Source organism: Typha angustifolia, chromosome 10 (genome assembly GCF_048772165.1).
Source record: "Typha angustifolia cultivar Huaian chromosome 10, ASM4877216v1, whole genome shotgun sequence".
Classification (NCBI taxonomy): domain Eukaryota; kingdom Viridiplantae; phylum Streptophyta; class Magnoliopsida; order Poales; family Typhaceae; genus Typha; species Typha angustifolia.
In genome coordinates this window covers 3,103,076-3,121,318 of record NC_133248.1, presented here as the reverse complement: position 1 = coordinate 3,121,318, position 18,243 = coordinate 3,103,076, and the positions used below count along the sequence as shown (strand labels likewise).

The following is an 18,243-nucleotide window of genomic DNA, read 5'->3' as shown; positions in this document are numbered from 1 at the left end:
GAATTCCTCTTACAGCATAGGCTCAACCAATCTACATAAACAATACGAAGTACAACAGCTAAACAAGAGTTAGTATCAACGTAATATATATATATATATATGATAGTGTTATAGGTCAGAACTAGGAGGCCCGATAGTCAAACACAACATTTAGCATCATCATTAGAAAAGGTTATGCTCTTGGTGGAGTAATTCCAGAGAGAGAAAAACTAAAAATTCCAAATACAAGACGAATAAAGAAGAGGGAATAAAGAACCGAAGCTTTCCATCATGGAGGAAAGAAAGAATACAAGATAACATGGGTTAACTCCTAAATATGACATATTAGAGCCACCTACCAAAAGATAATGTAGTTATCCTAAATATTTTGAAAGAGAGTTTTCTTACGCCGTGCTACGCAAATAAAAGAGAATGATAGACCAACAGAAACCTAGCAATCCACTTGGAAATATTAGCAGAGTGGTAGCCATGGATGATTAACATCTGAATGTCTGATGAATGTGTACTTTGAATCAGAAACCATTAAAGGCAGCTTCCTGATTCAAAGCCTTAAGCTGGAGCTGGCACCTGAGATGCAACATTTCTGGGAGATGCATTGCCAGTCGATGACCCAGGGCGGTTCCCATGATCAAAATTAGATCCACTATGGTCAACTCTCTGATATCCACCATCACCTCCAGCACGGTATGAAGATCCTCCACGACTGCCACTTCTGTTGCCAAAATCAGACCTGCTATTATAATCTCCCCTCCCATAACCTCTCCCACCACCATAGCCTCCACGTCCTCTACCACCATCATTCCTGAAAATGCCTCCTCTACCAGAAAGAAACCTTCCTCTGCTGCTAGCTGCTCATACAATGTGATTGTACAATACAATGATATAGGGCATTAGTGTAATGAAACTTTGGAACAAAAAGATCAATATTCTATCATATTAGCAATATTTGTAAGACTTAAAAATTAAGACATGTAAGATCTTTGTGCTACCAGATGACAAAAAAGACTAGGCAATTTATGCATCAAGAATGATGTTGGGTAAACTTGAATGGAAGGAGCTAGATATGGCTCAAGATCAAAAGCACACTAAGACAAAACCTGAAAATAATGTTCCACTTGCCTCGTGAACCTGCGGGCCGCTTTTCCTCGACATATGCTTGCCGACCACCAATCAAAATGGGTGAAGCCTGTAAAAAGATGAATCAGGCCTCCATATTATACTTCAAAAATTGCAACAAATTAGACCAGCCTGTAAACTTAATTCTCAAGATTTAGTTCATCACCATCCATGTCATCTTATTCTGACACCACATGAATAAAGCCTGTATTCTAGTGTTAAACTTATTATCCTTGTATTTGCATTTTTGCAATCAACACAAGATGTCCACAATTTTATGTATTTATAATGTGTATCTCTTACATTGGTGTGTTACTCTCCTAAACCTAAAAAAAGATTAGACAGAATGAAGGGCTAATACTCCCAAATATTTTTTTTGCTAGCTCGGGTTGAAGAGAAACATATTTGAGGCTGTTTGGTTCCTTGTATCTGGAGGGGCATGTCTACTAGGACAAGTGCCTTTTTCACCTTAAGGTAGGATCTTCCACTCATTTATTGGGTGTCCATTTACTAACCCAATATTTAGTCGGAGAAAAACCTAAATACCTGTCCTGTCCAAATATTGCCTTCTCTGATTAGTCTCCCGTTTCCCAAAAGGCACCTTCTAGTTTCTTTTGGTTCATCTTCCTTTCTGGCTTATTCTACTAAATCTTGGATAATACTTAAAAGAACCATGAAGAATAAAGTTCTAAAATTTAAGAAGGCTTTGTATGGCTTAAAGAAACCTCCAGGCACTTCGGACAAAGAATTATTTATTCTTTGCAAATAAAGAAAAAGAAAATCCTACTACAAGGCGGCAACTGTAGTTTCCATTTAAAAAACTTTTTGCATATGATTTCTTTGTAAGTTTACGAAAACAGAAGCAACAAGATATTTCTTTGACAAAATATCTCATAAATCCACTATTTTTTCATGTCACATTAAATATAATAATAACACCACTTTCTAGTTTAGAACTAAACACCCAATTTTCCTAAACAAATTTAAGGTACCTTCTAGTTTGAAAAATGAGAGTTAACTACTCTAATTTTGGAGCTAAACTCGATCCAAATGGACTGTAAAGATATTTTGTATCCTCATGACTGTGTCATATTTGTGCCCTTGTCTATGCTTCTTAGTAGCTTTTAGCAAGATAGCGCCTAACTTGAAAAAATGTCGGGTGTAAATGATATTTAGGCAAATTGTAAAGATCAAATGATAAATATCTATATTGTACAGTGTAAATGATGATAAAAACAAAAGGCAAGGTGTTTTTGATTAATATCCAAAAAATAAAAGCTAGAAACCAATGTACTCATTATGTAATATGAAATCACAAACAAAAGAAACAAACACTTCTTAGAATTGGAAAGATGGACAAAACGACAGATAGAGTGTAGGGGTGTCAAAATAAACGAGCATCTCAAGCTCGGCTTGAGTTGAGCCAATCCAGAGCTTTGTTTTTGGTTTAGTTTGAATTTCGAGCCAAGTCAGAGTTAGAGTCAATTCCCTCAGGCTTGGCTCAAATATAATATGTATATCTATATATTAAATAGTTTTTGGCATAGTTTGAATAGTTTTTTGGCTCATTTTAAGACTTGACAGCTTGGGCTCTATCTGGCTTGGCTTGAATAATAGACTTGGTTCAACTTGGTTTGAAAATAGCTTAGTTCCAAGTTTGGGCTCGGCTTGATTTGAGCTAAGCCAAGCTTGAATCCCAAGCTATGCTTGAAATTACTTTTGAGCAAGCTTGAACAAGAGCCGGCTCGCTCGAGATCGACTTATTTACACCCCTTAATAGAGTGTATGCTCGAAATTAATTTTGAGCAAACCTAAGCTGAAGCCAGCTCGCTCAAGATCGACTTGTTTACACCCCTTAATAGAGTGTAAAGAAAATATTTGATGCTATACCTTGTGAGATCAACACTCATGTAACATAACACAAAAAGAAACAACCTTAAAGTACAAGAACAAAAGGACCTAAAGAGTATACTACAGGACTAAAGTATAATACAGAAAAGCTACCAAAGTATGAAAAATCAGTGGCCTATGAAACCATATATAGTCTGAAAACTTAGTCATAAGAGATATATTTCCCAAATAATAATATACTACATCCTAATAAGGAACTCATAAGTATAAGTAAAATGAAACAGCTTCTAGCAATGAATAAGGTATACTTTACTAGAAAAGTTACAAATCAGTTGGCTCATGAACAGCACCTCTATTGCAGTTTGGACAGAAGTAGCCACCTCAAACTCCACAAAACCAAAGCAGAACCCTTGTTGCTGCATTTCATTAAAAATGCCACTTATTAGAGGAAAAGAAAGAATACAATACATAACATAAAAATAACCTACAGGTTAGTAAATGTAGAGAAAGTTCAACAAAAAGATACCTTATGGCTTCTAACTTGTATGCCCCCAGGCTTAATAGGTCCAAACCTCTTGAACTCCTCCTCAAGTTGTGCAGGAGTAGCATTTAATGGAAGGTTTTTAATGTAAACCGAATACCCCTCAGCTGACAAAAAAGGAAACAAGTTTAATAGTTGCAAGACCTAGTGTATGTGAATTGTAAAAAAGGGAGAACTTCTTAGAAAGGGATCTGCACAACCTTCTGCCTCTTGGATCTCGTTGGCTTCGGCAGCACTGGAATTGGCAGCAGAGTTCTCCTGTGAAACAGGTGTAGGAGAAGGGGTTGCCTGCCTCTCTACGTTAAGAATTACAGGCCTAGCAGGAGTAGGTGTGGGAGCTGATACAGGTGTTGCATTCTCTTTCCTGTCTTTAACCTACATCAATTGATACATTTCAAACCAGTGGACAGATTGGACCACAAAATACTTTAGAAGGATATATATAGTACTATAACATATGATGCTATAGATGAGCAAACCAATAAGTTTCAGGTGCAAATTGGAAATGCTCAAATGAATACTTACTATTGACGCATATGACTTCTTAGGAGCCTCTTCCTGTATAGTACTATGACTCACATTAGCTACTACTGCCTGAGAATTGTTTGGGGCCGCATCAATCACCTCGTCCATTGGAACTTCCTCCTCCACAACCAAGCCATTCTCATTCTCCGGAGGGTTATACACTTCCTCCTCGTTTGCTTCCTCTTCCACCGGTTGTGAAACCGTTCTTTCAATTTCCTGTTGCTCCCGTGGAGGAGCCTCTGCTATAATATAAAGAGGAACGAAGATTACTACAAATTTGAAAAGAAAAGCTTTAAGGAGCTTCCGAACCATACCCAGCTCAGGTGTGGGAGCTGCATCGCTACAATTCACTGATCCACAGTTCCCCTCCTGCGACTCCGTGCCGTCTTTCACGTACCTAAACATGTCGTTCAAGACATAGTAGCCCTTATCCTGCGTCGCAAGGAAGAACGACTGCGTGAAGTGCCTCTTAACATTGTCACTCCTAGTGAGACACCCGGTCACAAGAACAAGCACCCCGCCATCAAGCGACTCCTGGGCGTCCACCGTGCTGATCTCCGCATTCACATCGCTATAATCCATGGATAAAATCTTCTCATTGATCGACTTCACATCAAAATACACCAAAAAGTTGCATCAATCATTCCAAGTTCAAATCTCTCTAACAAATCAAAGCTAAATAGGGTAGAGTACTGCACACTTACTTGCATAGTGGTGACGGAGGACATTATGCCCTGGGATTCGGGGCGGCCGAGCTTGCTTCCCTCTTGGTAGAAGCGGTGGACGAGCTCCGGCGACCCGTGGAGGATGTGGTAGTATTGGTGGACGAAGGCGTTTCCAACCTAACACAAATCGCCCAGACGGGAATCATTGGTAACCGGATCAAGAATGGCGAGAAGAGAGCAGAGTGATCGGATCGAGAAAGGAGATTACCACTTGAGCGGAGGGAGGAGACGCGGCGGATGCGTGCTCGGAAGCCATTTTTGGTGCTCGAGAAGAGGGGGGAAAAAACCCTGTACCGGTGAGGAAGACTAAGAGGAGGGACCTCTCTCTCTCTACTTTCTCTCTCTTAGGGTTTGGCGCTTCGGATCTGAGAGCGAGGAGAAGAGAGAAGAGAGGAGCTGCACTTTTTGCTATTTTTCTGTTTATTTTTGGAATTATTCTGTTAATTGGTAATGATAGGCTAATTAGGATTTTAGGACAAGAAAGTGAACATTGTTATAGACCGCAGAATTATACATAGGCGGAGGCGTATCTTGCCGTTGGATACTGATGACAAGATGAGAGTAATGGCAGATTCTTATATACGCATAAGATTATTATGAGACATCTTAGGGATGTTTAAATTTTTTGCTGTTAAAAATAACTATTGGCACACGATGAAACTGACACTTGAAACAAAACCCTGACGTAGATTGGTGGATAAGAGTGGGACCCGCAATTCGATTGGGTGTTATAAAAAAGTGGGTGCCTTACGTCGTAACCATTCTGACGCGATACGGGAAGAGCACGTGAGAATAGTAGAGGTACGTCAAACAACAACGTGGCATGGCGCGAGGGCTTCGGGGTATTTTGGTAAATAAAAATTTCTTTATTTTCTTTTCTCTAAAATATAAAGGTGGCGATTCTTGCTATCAAGCCCCCACAATTTTTCAATTGGCAGAAATGGGCTCTCCCATTTTTGTGTCTTTCACTTTAGCAAGATTTTTTTAGATATATACTTCTTTCATTTTTCTCTCTCATTCTTTTTCCATCTTTCTCTCGTTCTTCTTCCACATTCTTCTGTTGCTCATCAATTACAATTCAAATACTCTTTCTCATCTAAAATAGTCTCATTTAGCAATTTTATAAGATAGTTTCTTAATTCAACATCTCTCTCATCTTTTTCACTGTTCATCTTCCTCGTCTTGTTCTTCTCTCATTAAAGTATTCTGAAAGATAATCTAGAGATCATATGCAATGTAAGCATATAGATTCTAAAAGTCTTTGATGTATATTTAATGAAAATATGTGTATATTATAAAGATAAACGATGCACATATATAATGCATACTATGTTATATTTACGTGAGACTATTAATTTGTAGAAAAACACCATTATTTTTAGTAATAGAAAGTTTTTGGTCTTAAAATTGAATGTGTTTATTTTATATACTAGATACATATCTTTTTATAATTAAATACACATAAATTACATAAGAGATGTGTATAATGGTTCATTATTAATATTTAGAAAATTAAAGAGTTGTTGTGCAAATGACCCGTCAATTTGTGCGCATTGCTTATGTAAGTGGTGTATATTTTTTTATAAAAATGTGCTTATCTAGTAAAAAAAATGAATATATTTAGTTTCAAAAACTCAATCATGATATTTTTAAAACCAAAGGCATTTCTTTTTGCAATGACCCCTAGACAGAATCTAATATAACTTAAACCCAACGGGATGCATATATCACCTATTATGCAAGATATATTCACATTGACTATACAAAATATGTGCATCAAATTAATATAAATAATTAGCAAAGGACAATATGATTTGTATATTTTGTCGTCAAAACTAATATATTCTTTTTAAGCAAGTAATGATACCATACTATTTCATGTTCGATATTCTAAAACAAAGTTTATAGGAAACAAAAGATGCTAATTATCTCTTACAAATGTGTATGTTCTTATAGATGAGAAAATTGATAATTTAATTATGGAGCAGTAAGGCATTCCTTCTATAGATGACAAAATTGATAATTACAGAATACTAGATGACTTTGTTTGTGAAGATGGACCACTTATTTCAACACCTATTGAGTTGATCATAGGCTTTAAAAATTGGATATCTACGGCTGAAGCAAATACATTATTGAATAAAACATTTGAGGATTTTCTTAATGAATTTATTATTAATCTTACACTCTTGAAGAAGAGGGTGATACTTATATGCCTGTTTTAGATTTACATATTAGACAACGGTTTCATGGAATAACTAATTTGAAACATGCTCCCAAATTATATGTAGTCACTCATCGATTTAAGCACTATAAAGTAAAGGCTCGATATAGCTCCCTAGACTGCTAATGAATGATAATAGCAATGAATTAAATTGAGTTGCAGCTTTTGAGATGAAAAACAAGTTTATTAATAAGCACACATGCAATTAACCAATAGTTGGACAAGGTCATAGTTGGGTAACAACTGATTTCATTTTGAATAAAGTTCGAGAGCAAGTTGTTATAAACAAATAATTTAGGGTGAAGTTAATACAAATATTTATATAAACGAAGTATGGCATATATGTATCATATTGAAAAGCATATCGTTAATGGGTAAAAGTAACCAAGGAAGTCCGAGAAAACTTTAACAAGCCATACAATTTACTAATTTTATACAAGCGGGAGTTAACATTAAGAGACCCAATGAACATAAACGCACTAAAATATAAATTAGATGGGCACATTCAGAGCTAACATACATCAATTTTTTACTATTGATGACATATTCCTCATAGGCAAATATACATGATCATTGTTAATTGCAACAATAGTGGATGACGATAACCATATGCTTTCTATTGGTTTTGTTGTAGTTGAAGGAGAATTCTTGGATTTATTTTTTTTATATACCTTCGTGATTGCATTTCACTAATTTCAGGAATTATAATTATGTTCGACTGACAAAAAGGGCTAATCAATGCATTACAAAATATCTTCCCAAATGTAGTATATGGTTTTTGTATGGTCCATCTTTTAGAAAATCCTTTAAATACTCTAAAAAATTATGTACATTACAATCAATTTTATAGTATTGCTCGTGCTTTTACACTATCTAATAAAAGTTATATGGATATGTAAAAGAGTTTTATGTAGAGCGTTATAAATATATTGAAAGGATTCCAAAGGAAAGGTAGGCAAATCATTGTTTTCCTAAGCGTAGATAACATTATTTCAACTAATATTACAGTGTTAAAGAGGTAATATATTTCCCTATACAATATATGATTAAAAGAACTAAGAAAGTAGCAAAATATTTCTAGAACCGCTATAATATTACAACAAAGATGAATACTACCCTGACAACATGAGCAAAGAAAATAATTATGAATGCAAGAGAAAGGGAAAGGCAATATATAGTAGAGTTGTCCAACATATTTGAAATTTATGTCACAAATATTGAAAAGGCTTACATAGTAAATCTAGAAAAAAAAAAAGAATACACATGTAATATATGGAAGCTACTTGGTTCTCTATGCAAGCATATACTTGTCGCTATCGGATTTAAGTTACTTTCATGATATGATTATTATGATAAATGTCTTATTATAGAAGAAGTTGCACCCAAACTATAATCAATGATCCTTAATTTGTTATAAAAATAGATATAATAGAAGAAGTTGCACTAAAACTATGCCCATTCAAGGATTGATATAGTCACACTTTAATATTTTATCAATATATTGTAAAGAAAGAAATATTTAAAGTATATGATATATATGAATTGTCTTCATCTATATTATTTTGTGTAATTACGTCAATGTTTTGTGACTATCTAATCTTGCTCAAAAAAGGTGTATCACCTACGTAAATGTTTTCAATGCTTACATATTATTTTGTCAATATTTTTATTCTAATTTTATAAAGTGTCTCTGATTTTGTAAAATATTATTATGTATCACTTATGCAAATTACACGTATGCATGGAGTGTATAAAATGTGCGCTTTGATACTAAGTAAGGTAGGCAATGAAAACAGTGAAAAAGTTTTAATTATCACTTATATATTATGCGTAAAAACTATACAAAATGTACACTTTAATATTATACAAGATGATGACTGAAATTAATGAAAAAGATATCATGCATCACTTATGCGTAAAAAATATAAAAAATGTGATCTTTAATATTAAACAAAGTAAGCATTAAAAATAGTGAAAATTTCTTGCGCATTATGTAAGAAAAATACATCTTATATTATTGAAATGACATTTTATTTTAGAACAAGACATTCATTTAACAAATTACTATCTATCCTATAAAAAAAAACAACATAAAATAGATAAATAAGATGGGTCTAAGACTTTAAAAATAGTCAATCAAATAATTTATGTATAAGGTAAAGTATTTAATACTACTTGATACATATTGATTGAACTTATTTGCACTCCTATTTTGAATTGCCTCCATTTGACACATACCACATTAGATTATATAAATTAATACTCTAATTGAGAGATTGAGTTATTTAAGATAATATATCTTTAAAGATGACTAATTAAAAAAAGTGTATAGAACCACCAAATGTTTTAGATAAGTACTATGCCAAAGATATTTCTATGGCAAGTACAATTGTATTATATCTATCTATCTAGTACATTTAAAAATATTAGTTACATAGTAGGCTCCTAAATTAGCTAACCACCAAATCATTTTAGCCTCAATTATAAAAGCTATATGATTTCTAGCTATATTTTCAGATGAATATACATATATGATAATGATGCAATGACTATAAAGTTATAAAACTTGTCGTGATAAAATTTAGGGATATCCATAGCTAGGTGCACATGATTTATGGAATGAGCTTTGAAATTGTATATATTTTAGCATACTTATTGGTATAAATGTAGTTGGGCAGCGGGTCGCTCTTGGGTTGGCTTTTCAAGAACTCTTGATCATAAATCATATTCGGTTTTAGACGTTCAGCACAGTGGTTATCCAGGCAGGGTTTGCCCGGAGTGATCATGATTCGGCATACTTTCATTCCTTTTATTTTGGAAAGAATGAAATGCATAGGGGACCATCCTTTTTTTTTGCGACATGCTCTCTGATTTATAGATTCGCAGGGAGCCGAAGACCATAAGCTCTAAGCCCAGAAGTGAAAGGAGGCAAAGCAGTATATGGTCCACCGCGGGGCGATTTGAAAAGTAGTCTATCTTTCTTGTAGTGCCTTCCATTCCTCGAGAAAGAATTGTGATCTTCTCCCAACAGAAGTGGGAGCTGTAATTTCATTTAGAACTCCTTAACTCTTAATTACCGTCATATTTCATATCACACATTTTTTAAATTATTGTTCAATATACTGAATATTATATATCAAGTATTTTTAGTTAATAACTATCAAATCTATGTCTTTTAAAAAAGGAAATATTCCTATTCTTCTAATCTTTGTTTCTACCTAATTTATCCTTTTCTCATCAAGGTGTTCATTTTCCTAAGTTGTTAATCTAAGCCTACTAAGAGTCTGTTTTTCACCTACACTTGCATAGAAACACATGAAAAGTTTTAAAGATTTATATTTGAGAGTTGATACAGGGTGTTATTTCTAATTATTTAACTCCCTAAACTTTCAAATTTATGATTGTCTTGAATCCTTATACAATTTGTTAAGCTAATGTGGGACATTAGCTTGCAAATAACTGAGTAAGACCATTTGCTATTATACTTTCTAAGTTCTCATACCAAGAATATAATTATTTGATATTTTAGTTTTTACTGTCACTTCCTATTCTACTGTATTTTTCTCTTGTTTATTATGTATGAATACATGTTTTCAAATTGAGTAAGTAGAAGCTGAATATAAAACTTGTGATGCCCGAAATAAATTAAATATTAAATATGATACTTATATGATACTTCATGAATATCATTTACTTGCTTTAAGTATCTGATTAAGAGACTGCTGATATATTATATTTATGGAGTATGATTTATCAATTGATATCCATAATAGACTTTTAAAGTGCTAGATACTTTCTACATATATCACATATATGAATTTGTAATCTGTTTGTTGTTTAGCATCTATGTAAGGACCTATACAACATTCATCCTTCAGCTTTTTTCGTACCATCATTTATTAAAGCAATCAATAATCACATAAGGCAGTTTTAGAAGTATAATGTCAAAACCCTCTCCTAGTGTTTATACTTTTGCTATGTCAAGAAGTACAGAGAAAAATAAATATTTCATACCGATCAAAATACTAATTACTTGAAACAACCTCAGAATTTATCTTGCACCTTTGCCAAGGGGTCATAAGATTAACAAAAAATAGTGAAAAATAGTGGAGAAGAGAAAAGAGAGTAAGAATTGAACAAAAAAGATTTGGATGCGTGCATTAGGGTTTGATAGAAATAATTTTAAAATAAAATATTATATAAAAATAATCGAAGTCATGTACCAATTTTCTTTTTTTGAAAATAAGTTAGTCAAAGTACCACTAAAATATTATAAGAAAAATAAGGAGTCAAACTACAAAATCCTCACTAATATAGTATTATTTAGACAATAAACTTCTCTCTTTATTTAAACAATAAACTTCTCTCTTTATTTTAAACTTCTCTCTTTATTATTTTTTCTAAATTAGAAGAAACAGTTATAAGGATAAACAATAAAAGATACTTAAATTCTAGTTTACTTACTAGTAAATCTAGTCACATATGTAAATTGTTTTATATACCCTTAATTTATCAACGGATCATTGCTCTCTAAACAAATCTAGACTATCGTGAAAGAGAAGAAAAGGAAAAAAATCTGGAGGTTGCTAGGTTTTTGAGGATTTGTATACATGCAAGCACTATATAATTTGTTTTCACTCTACCTCCCCTCTTCTCTCAAATCTTATGTAATTAATATATTTCTCCCTCTCCTAGATAGCTAGTTCTTTTCACAATTCCACCCCTGTGAGTTCCTAAAATGGTCCCTGATTCGCGACAAGCACTTGATCGAAAAATATTGTACTCTTCTTTGTTTGGATTTTGTTGTTTGTTGGAACGTAGTCTTCTTGATGCTTGTTGTAAAATCGAACTTTGAGTGGGCTATTTGATGGTTTTTAGATTTGTAGGGTTTGAACTTTGAAAGGATTTGAAGGGTTTGACCTTGATGGATCCCGCGGAGCTCACAGTGGAATAGGTTGGTGATCCAATCAAATTGTTGTTATTATTTTATTTGATTGTAATTTCTAGTTCTTTTTATCTTAAATTTTATTTTGTGGTTGTCGGTTTTAAGGTAGAATCGTAGCGTCATCTAATGTTTTCTAAAATTGGGGAATTAGGTACATCTGCGAATTTGGAGATCAGCAATTAAAATAAAGGAGAGTTGAAGCATGTTGCATTAGCGTGATAGGACTGTAAGATGATCTATGAGAATAGATGGGCAAGTAATTTAGAAAGTTTTGAAAGGTTGAATAATTAGTTCTACTTCCATTTCCATAGTTTGGAAACTGGGACAGTGATTTTAGAAAAGAAATTAGGACAAACAAGCAAACATGCCTCCAGCTCTCGAGATCTGACATTTGAAGCAATAATAAGAAAGATAGCAGTTAGTAGGTGATGGCAAACACACTCAGGACTTTTATTGGACATGCTTGCAGTTATCTATGAAATCTTTCTAAAATGTGCATCCATGTATATGATAGCCAAAATGTTTCATTAGAACCTGTGGGTTGTGTGGGCAATGAACCCGTAGTGGGTCTTAAAGCAAATATTTTTTCCAATTTGCATCCGGTAAACTAAATCACATATATGTAATTAGTAATATGTCACATCAAATTTAAGTAAATAAAAAATAGTGACCCATGGTTAGAAAAAATAGGGTTATTTTAACACAGAGCAGCATTCTTACTTGCACTGTGTGGTTGTTTCTTTGTGCTAAAATAATGTGGGGATATTTTGATAGTGCGGAGGAAAATATAGATTTTATATATAGTGCAGATATATTATGCATATATTACACATTTTTATTAATAAAAAAATGATCACAAGTACATATTTGTTAAAATATGAGTTCTTTAAATCCAATCAATAGTATTTTTTATATAAAACATCACTAATTCTTAATAAAATTTCACTAATTCTCTATTACTTTAATATCAATTTTATATTATATTAAATATAATTATTATTTTTTATATTGGTATTAACTAAATATCCGAATAGCTTGTATTAATATTACCTCTGTTTTTAGTATAATAAAATAAAATAGTTCTTTTAGAATTGGCCTTATTTCACAATTGAATGGAGCCTGAAAAGAAATAAAAGAAAATAGAGGAAAACATGCAACATAAATGCACATATCAAAATTTTCTATATCCATTCTCTTTCAAATAAATATAGATCTTGTCTAACAAAAAGATACCATTATTAAAGAAAATTTAGAATTTCTAATAAATGGACGTGCAGTAACAAATGTTATTACTTAAAATTAATTAGATTGATGTCGCCAATAATAAGAACGACATGTACAATTCTATCATTTCAACTCATTCAATCTTTTACGTGATATAAAGTTGAGATAAATAAGAAAACTTTTATTTATGCTTTTAATGAATTTATTAATGCATGTGATAGAAAGTGTATTGATAGGATAGATTGACTAAACCACCATAAAATAAATATTATAGTATTATTCTTTACGTCTACAATGCATGCATCCGTATATACATTATTATTCTCTATGTGTGGAGTGAGTACTAGTAGTAGTTTTTTTTTTTTTTGTTTTTTTTTTCAGGTTCACACATATAGAAAACGTTTTTTGCGCGTTCGAACATGATTGGAAGCGTTTGAACGTGATCTTCTAGAATTAGAGTTAATAATTATATTTTGGTTTGTTGACTAGCCTCTATAAAGGTGTGGATGGTAGCCAAAATTATTATGCTATTAGATTATTAATTTCTTGCCTCTTATTTTCTCTTTATTCTCTCTACTCTAATCTCCCTTCTCCCTCTTCACCAACCTACTACCTCTACCGTTGGCAAGGTCTCTTCTAACTTCTAATCTTCCTCGTTTGTCGATCCTCCCTTTTCTTTGTGATCACGACCACTTCTTCCCCTTCGTCTTTATCCCTTAAATAATATTAACCATCCACCCTCATCTCCATTATCATCTATAATCCTAGCATCCACTTCACCTGTCACTACCACCATCATCTGTAATATATCATATTTTCGTCTTAATTGCAATTCGAATCTATGAATGGTGTAAATACGAAGAACATAGATCAGGGAGTTACGGATCGTTTCCACTTATTTCGTAATTTTCTAACTACAGAAGAATATTTTGTGAATATTTTTCTTCGATTGTACGAACTGTTTCCTATAATAAATCTAGATCTTGAAGGAATCGTTCTGTAGCCTTATCACCTTGCGCCATCAGCATCATCGGCCATGATGGAAATAGCCCAACTACGACCATCAACTTCAAACTATGAGGGAGGTGGAAAGGAGACCCAACCGTGGACCAAAACCCCTCCTTCGATCGAGGAGGAGTGCCTTCAATCCTTATAGGCGTAGATCATAGCCATAGAAATATTTCCGGTGTAAATTAAGTCATCCACATATAAATAGACCATAATCATTTTACTTCATTTTTTGTAAAAAATGTGTGCTCATATGTAATTTCTTAAAACCTTCCTTAGAAAAATAAGCATCTATATGACTATTCCAAGCTCTAGGAGCTTGCTTTAATCCATATAGTGGCTTATTTAATTTATACATCTTATGCTTTTTTCCAATCTTAACATAATGAGGAGGTTGATCAATAAGTACCTGCTCATCCAAATCTCAATGTAAGAAAGACGATTTCATGTCCAATTGGAAGATAGGCCATGAATTTTGAGCTGCCAATGTAATCACCAACCTGATTGTATCAAGCCATGTGACAAGAGAAAAGACTTCTCCATAGTCCACACCAAACCCTTTTTGTAGCCTTTTCCTACTAACCGTGCCTTATATTTATCAACTTTGTCATTTTTGTTCAGTTTTGTTTTCTACACGCACTTGATGCCAATTGTCTTGTGCCATTTTGGAAGCTCAGTTAACTCCGAAGTATTATTTCTTCCAATCATTGCAATTTCTTCGTCCATTGCTTTTCTCCATTTTAGTTCTTTGACAGCCCCTTCAAAAGTGGTAAGATAACAATCTAAAACCAAAACAAAATGTGTAAGTGGGTCCTCAGAAGGGTCAGTTTCAAATACTTCATAATCAATCATCCATGTAGGTCTTCTTCTAGCATGTTGAGGTCGTTCCACTTCTTGTGTAGCTATTGGAACTAAATGTTATTCATTCACAATTGGCAACTGCCTTTCTTCTTCATGTTCTCCATCAAAATATGCTAAGATTTGTTGTTTAACTCTATTGTTCTCCCATGACCAAAACTTCTCTTCATCAAAAACAACATCACGACTGATTATGATTTTCTTGGTGTTAGGATTATAAAGCTTGTATACATTTGATTGATCACTAACATTAATGAAAATACATTTTCTCCCTTATCATACAACTTTCTCCTCTTTTGGTCTAGAATATGAACATGGGTATTACACCCAAAAATTCTGAAATGATCCACACTTGGCCTTTGTCCGCTCCAGGCTTCCTTTGGTATCACATTTTGAACAACAAGAGTGAGACTTCTATTCGAAATATGAACACTCCAATTAATTGCATTAGGCCAAAAGCTTTTGAAATTTCACTTCTTAATAAAAGACTTCACACCATATTCATAATAGTGTGATTTTTTCTCTTACAAACTCTATTTTGTTGAGGTGTATATGCCGCAATAAGTTGCCTTCCGATTTCATAGTCTCACAAAAATTTGTGAATTCATGTGAGTTGTATTCTCTACCACAATCAATGCGAAGAATTTTTATAGAATTGCTAGCTTCTTTCTCAACAAAAGTGCTTTGTAACATTTAAAAGCTGCAAAAGCTTCTTCTCATACAAAAGATAGACACATATATTTCGACTATAATCATCAATGAAGGTGATTATGTATTTTTTTTACCTCCATTAGAAAAGGGATTAATTGGTCCACAAATGTCAGAATGAACTATTTCCAACACATTTTTCGCTCATCTTTGCGAAAATTGATGTCGATGTTGTTTGCTAACAACACATTCTTCACAAACTTCAGAGGGAGCTGTGATTTGAGGAAGACCAATCACCATTTTTTTTTTTAGCCGGAGAGTCTTCAATCCAACAAAGTTAGGTGACCATAGCAAAAATGCCATAGCCACGTAACATCTTTCAATTTTGCTGAGAAGCATAAATAAGTGGTATTATGGAGATAAAGCGGGAACATAAAATTCACTGTCATCTTAACTTGAGCAATTAAGCCTAACTTTGCATCTTTGATAGCAATCTCATATATTTTTTCTTGCAGCTAACCCACACTAAGCAAGTTGGTTTTCAAATTTATCACAAAAGAACACTAGAAATACTGTGAATGGAGTTTCCTTTGGTCAGGATAGTTACTCTTCCTTTTCCCATGATAGAAACTTTGGAATTGTCACCAAACTTGACAGTGTTGTGAAAAGATTCATCCAAATCAGAGAATGCCTTCTTATCTCCACACATGTGGTTGCTACAACCAGTATCCAAATACCACGAATTTGGCAAAGTTTCTTCCTTCACATGGCACACCCTCAAAAGAGAAACCTCTTCTTTTTATGCAAAATTAGTTTTTTATCCACTTTGCATATACAAATTAGTTCGACATTCTGCCTGATAATGGTCATACCTATAACATTTGTAACATTCAGGATTAGACCTGTCTGCTGACTTTGGTCTATCAGAGGTTGAATAACGGCCTCCACGTCCTCCTCTTCCTTGAGATTGATTCTCTTGATAGTGGTGTTGTTAACTTGCACTATCATTGTTTTCTCAACCTCCTCAACCTTGACCTCTACCTTTTTCTTATCCTCTATCACATCTATTTGGAGTAGAGTGATATTTTGATGAGGCTTCAAAGCTTATCCCTTTTTCTCCTGCTAATTAACTTTGCATTCATGAATCAACAAAGAACTGTGTAATTCATCAATTGCTAGATTATCAATACTGTTAGATTCTTCTATAAAGAAAATAATAGAATTAAAGTTTGATTTCATGGATCGAAGAATCTTCTCTACTATGGCGACGTCTGTCGTCTTGTCATCGTAGATCTACATCTTATTCACAATTGCTATTGTACAAGAAAAATAGTATATAACTGATTCTCCCAACTTCATTTGAAGTGTTTCATACTCTACACAAAGTGCTTGAAGTTGCTGCCTCTTTGCTCTTGTGGAACCTTAGCACTTCTTCTTCATGGAATCCCATATATGTTTGGAGGTGTCCTTGCAAAGAATGGTTTCCAAGATTAAACGATTGATCGCTCGGAAAAAATAATTCTTTGCTTTGAGGTCTTTCAAACATTGCCCTTCTTGCTCCATTTTCAATGTATCCATCATTGCCATGTCATTTGCAGGTTTTGCAATTCCTTTGGAGATGACTCTAGTACTCCTTGAATCTGAGAAAATTCTCCATCAGCATAAATGGTCATAATATGATCAAAGCAGCGAATAGCTAGCTAATTGAACAAAAGTATCACTTGACATCGTTTTGTTACTGGCTCTGATACCACTATTAGAAAAACTTAGCAAAAAATAAAAGTAAACAAAGGAGGAGATGAAAAATAGACTTAATTCTTGATATTGGTTTTTGTTGTTCAAAATTAGGCTTACACTTAGTGAGCTCTTTATATAGAGCTTGCACTAATAATAACTAACATGGGAATAGGACTAGATCCACAAAAGATTAAGCAAAAATGAAATACTAGGCTAAAAGACAAGGACAACGCAAAAAGCTAGGCCTTAACAAAGAAACTTTTAACATATTCATTTATCTCTGTGATGTTCATGTGAACTAGAAGTCACTTACGTAAATAAGTTTATAAGTCCTTATTTCAGGTACAATCTTTGATGTGCAAGTCTATATTGGTCAAAAACTCTAGTTTTAAGAGTTGAAAAATATGCCACTTAATTTTAGGAAGATGGGAGGGTACCTACTTGTGACCTAGGAAGTCACAAGTTCAAGTCCACCTCCAAACAAATTTATTAGGGGCAAATTATTTGGATGTTAGTGACTTAGCTTGGCTTCACGGCTCGACTCGATTCAATTTAATTACTAAGAGGTGTGTTGGCTTAGAGGAACAGCTCGATGGTGCAGCAACTAGGAGTAATAGCTCGATGGTACAATGGCTTAGAGCTTAGATTGAATGGCTATATCTATTTGCTAAAAGCTTAGTGAGACATAAATACCTTTGTATCAAGAGAGGGTTGGCCATTTGTCCCAATACATACATATCTAGCCTTTTGGGTCTTAAATGATAAAAAAAAAGTTAAAAAAAGATAAGCATAAAATTTGTATTCCTCAGAACTTAACGGTCCTTCTCAACTAATCAAAGAT

The 18,243-nt window shown here is 33.6% G+C and overlaps 1 protein-coding gene across 1 annotated transcript; it reads right to left on the bottom strand.

Annotated features, from left to right (window-relative positions):
- Positions 1-245: 245 nt before the first annotated feature.
- On the bottom strand, positions 246-5,179 carry LOC140768376 (nuclear transport factor 2-like). The gene is made up of 9 exons (XM_073108631.1): positions 4,967-5,179; positions 4,738-4,875; positions 4,348-4,639; positions 4,034-4,275; positions 3,709-3,883; positions 3,494-3,615; positions 3,318-3,383; positions 1,069-1,186; positions 246-848 (listed from the first exon to the last, which is right to left on the bottom strand). Exons 1-9 carry the CDS (start codon positions 5,012-5,014, stop codon positions 550-552), a joined length of 1,500 nt encoding a protein of 499 aa, XP_072964732.1. The 5' UTR covers positions 5,015-5,179; the 3' UTR covers positions 246-549.
- Positions 5,180-18,243: the final 13,064 nt, after the last annotated feature.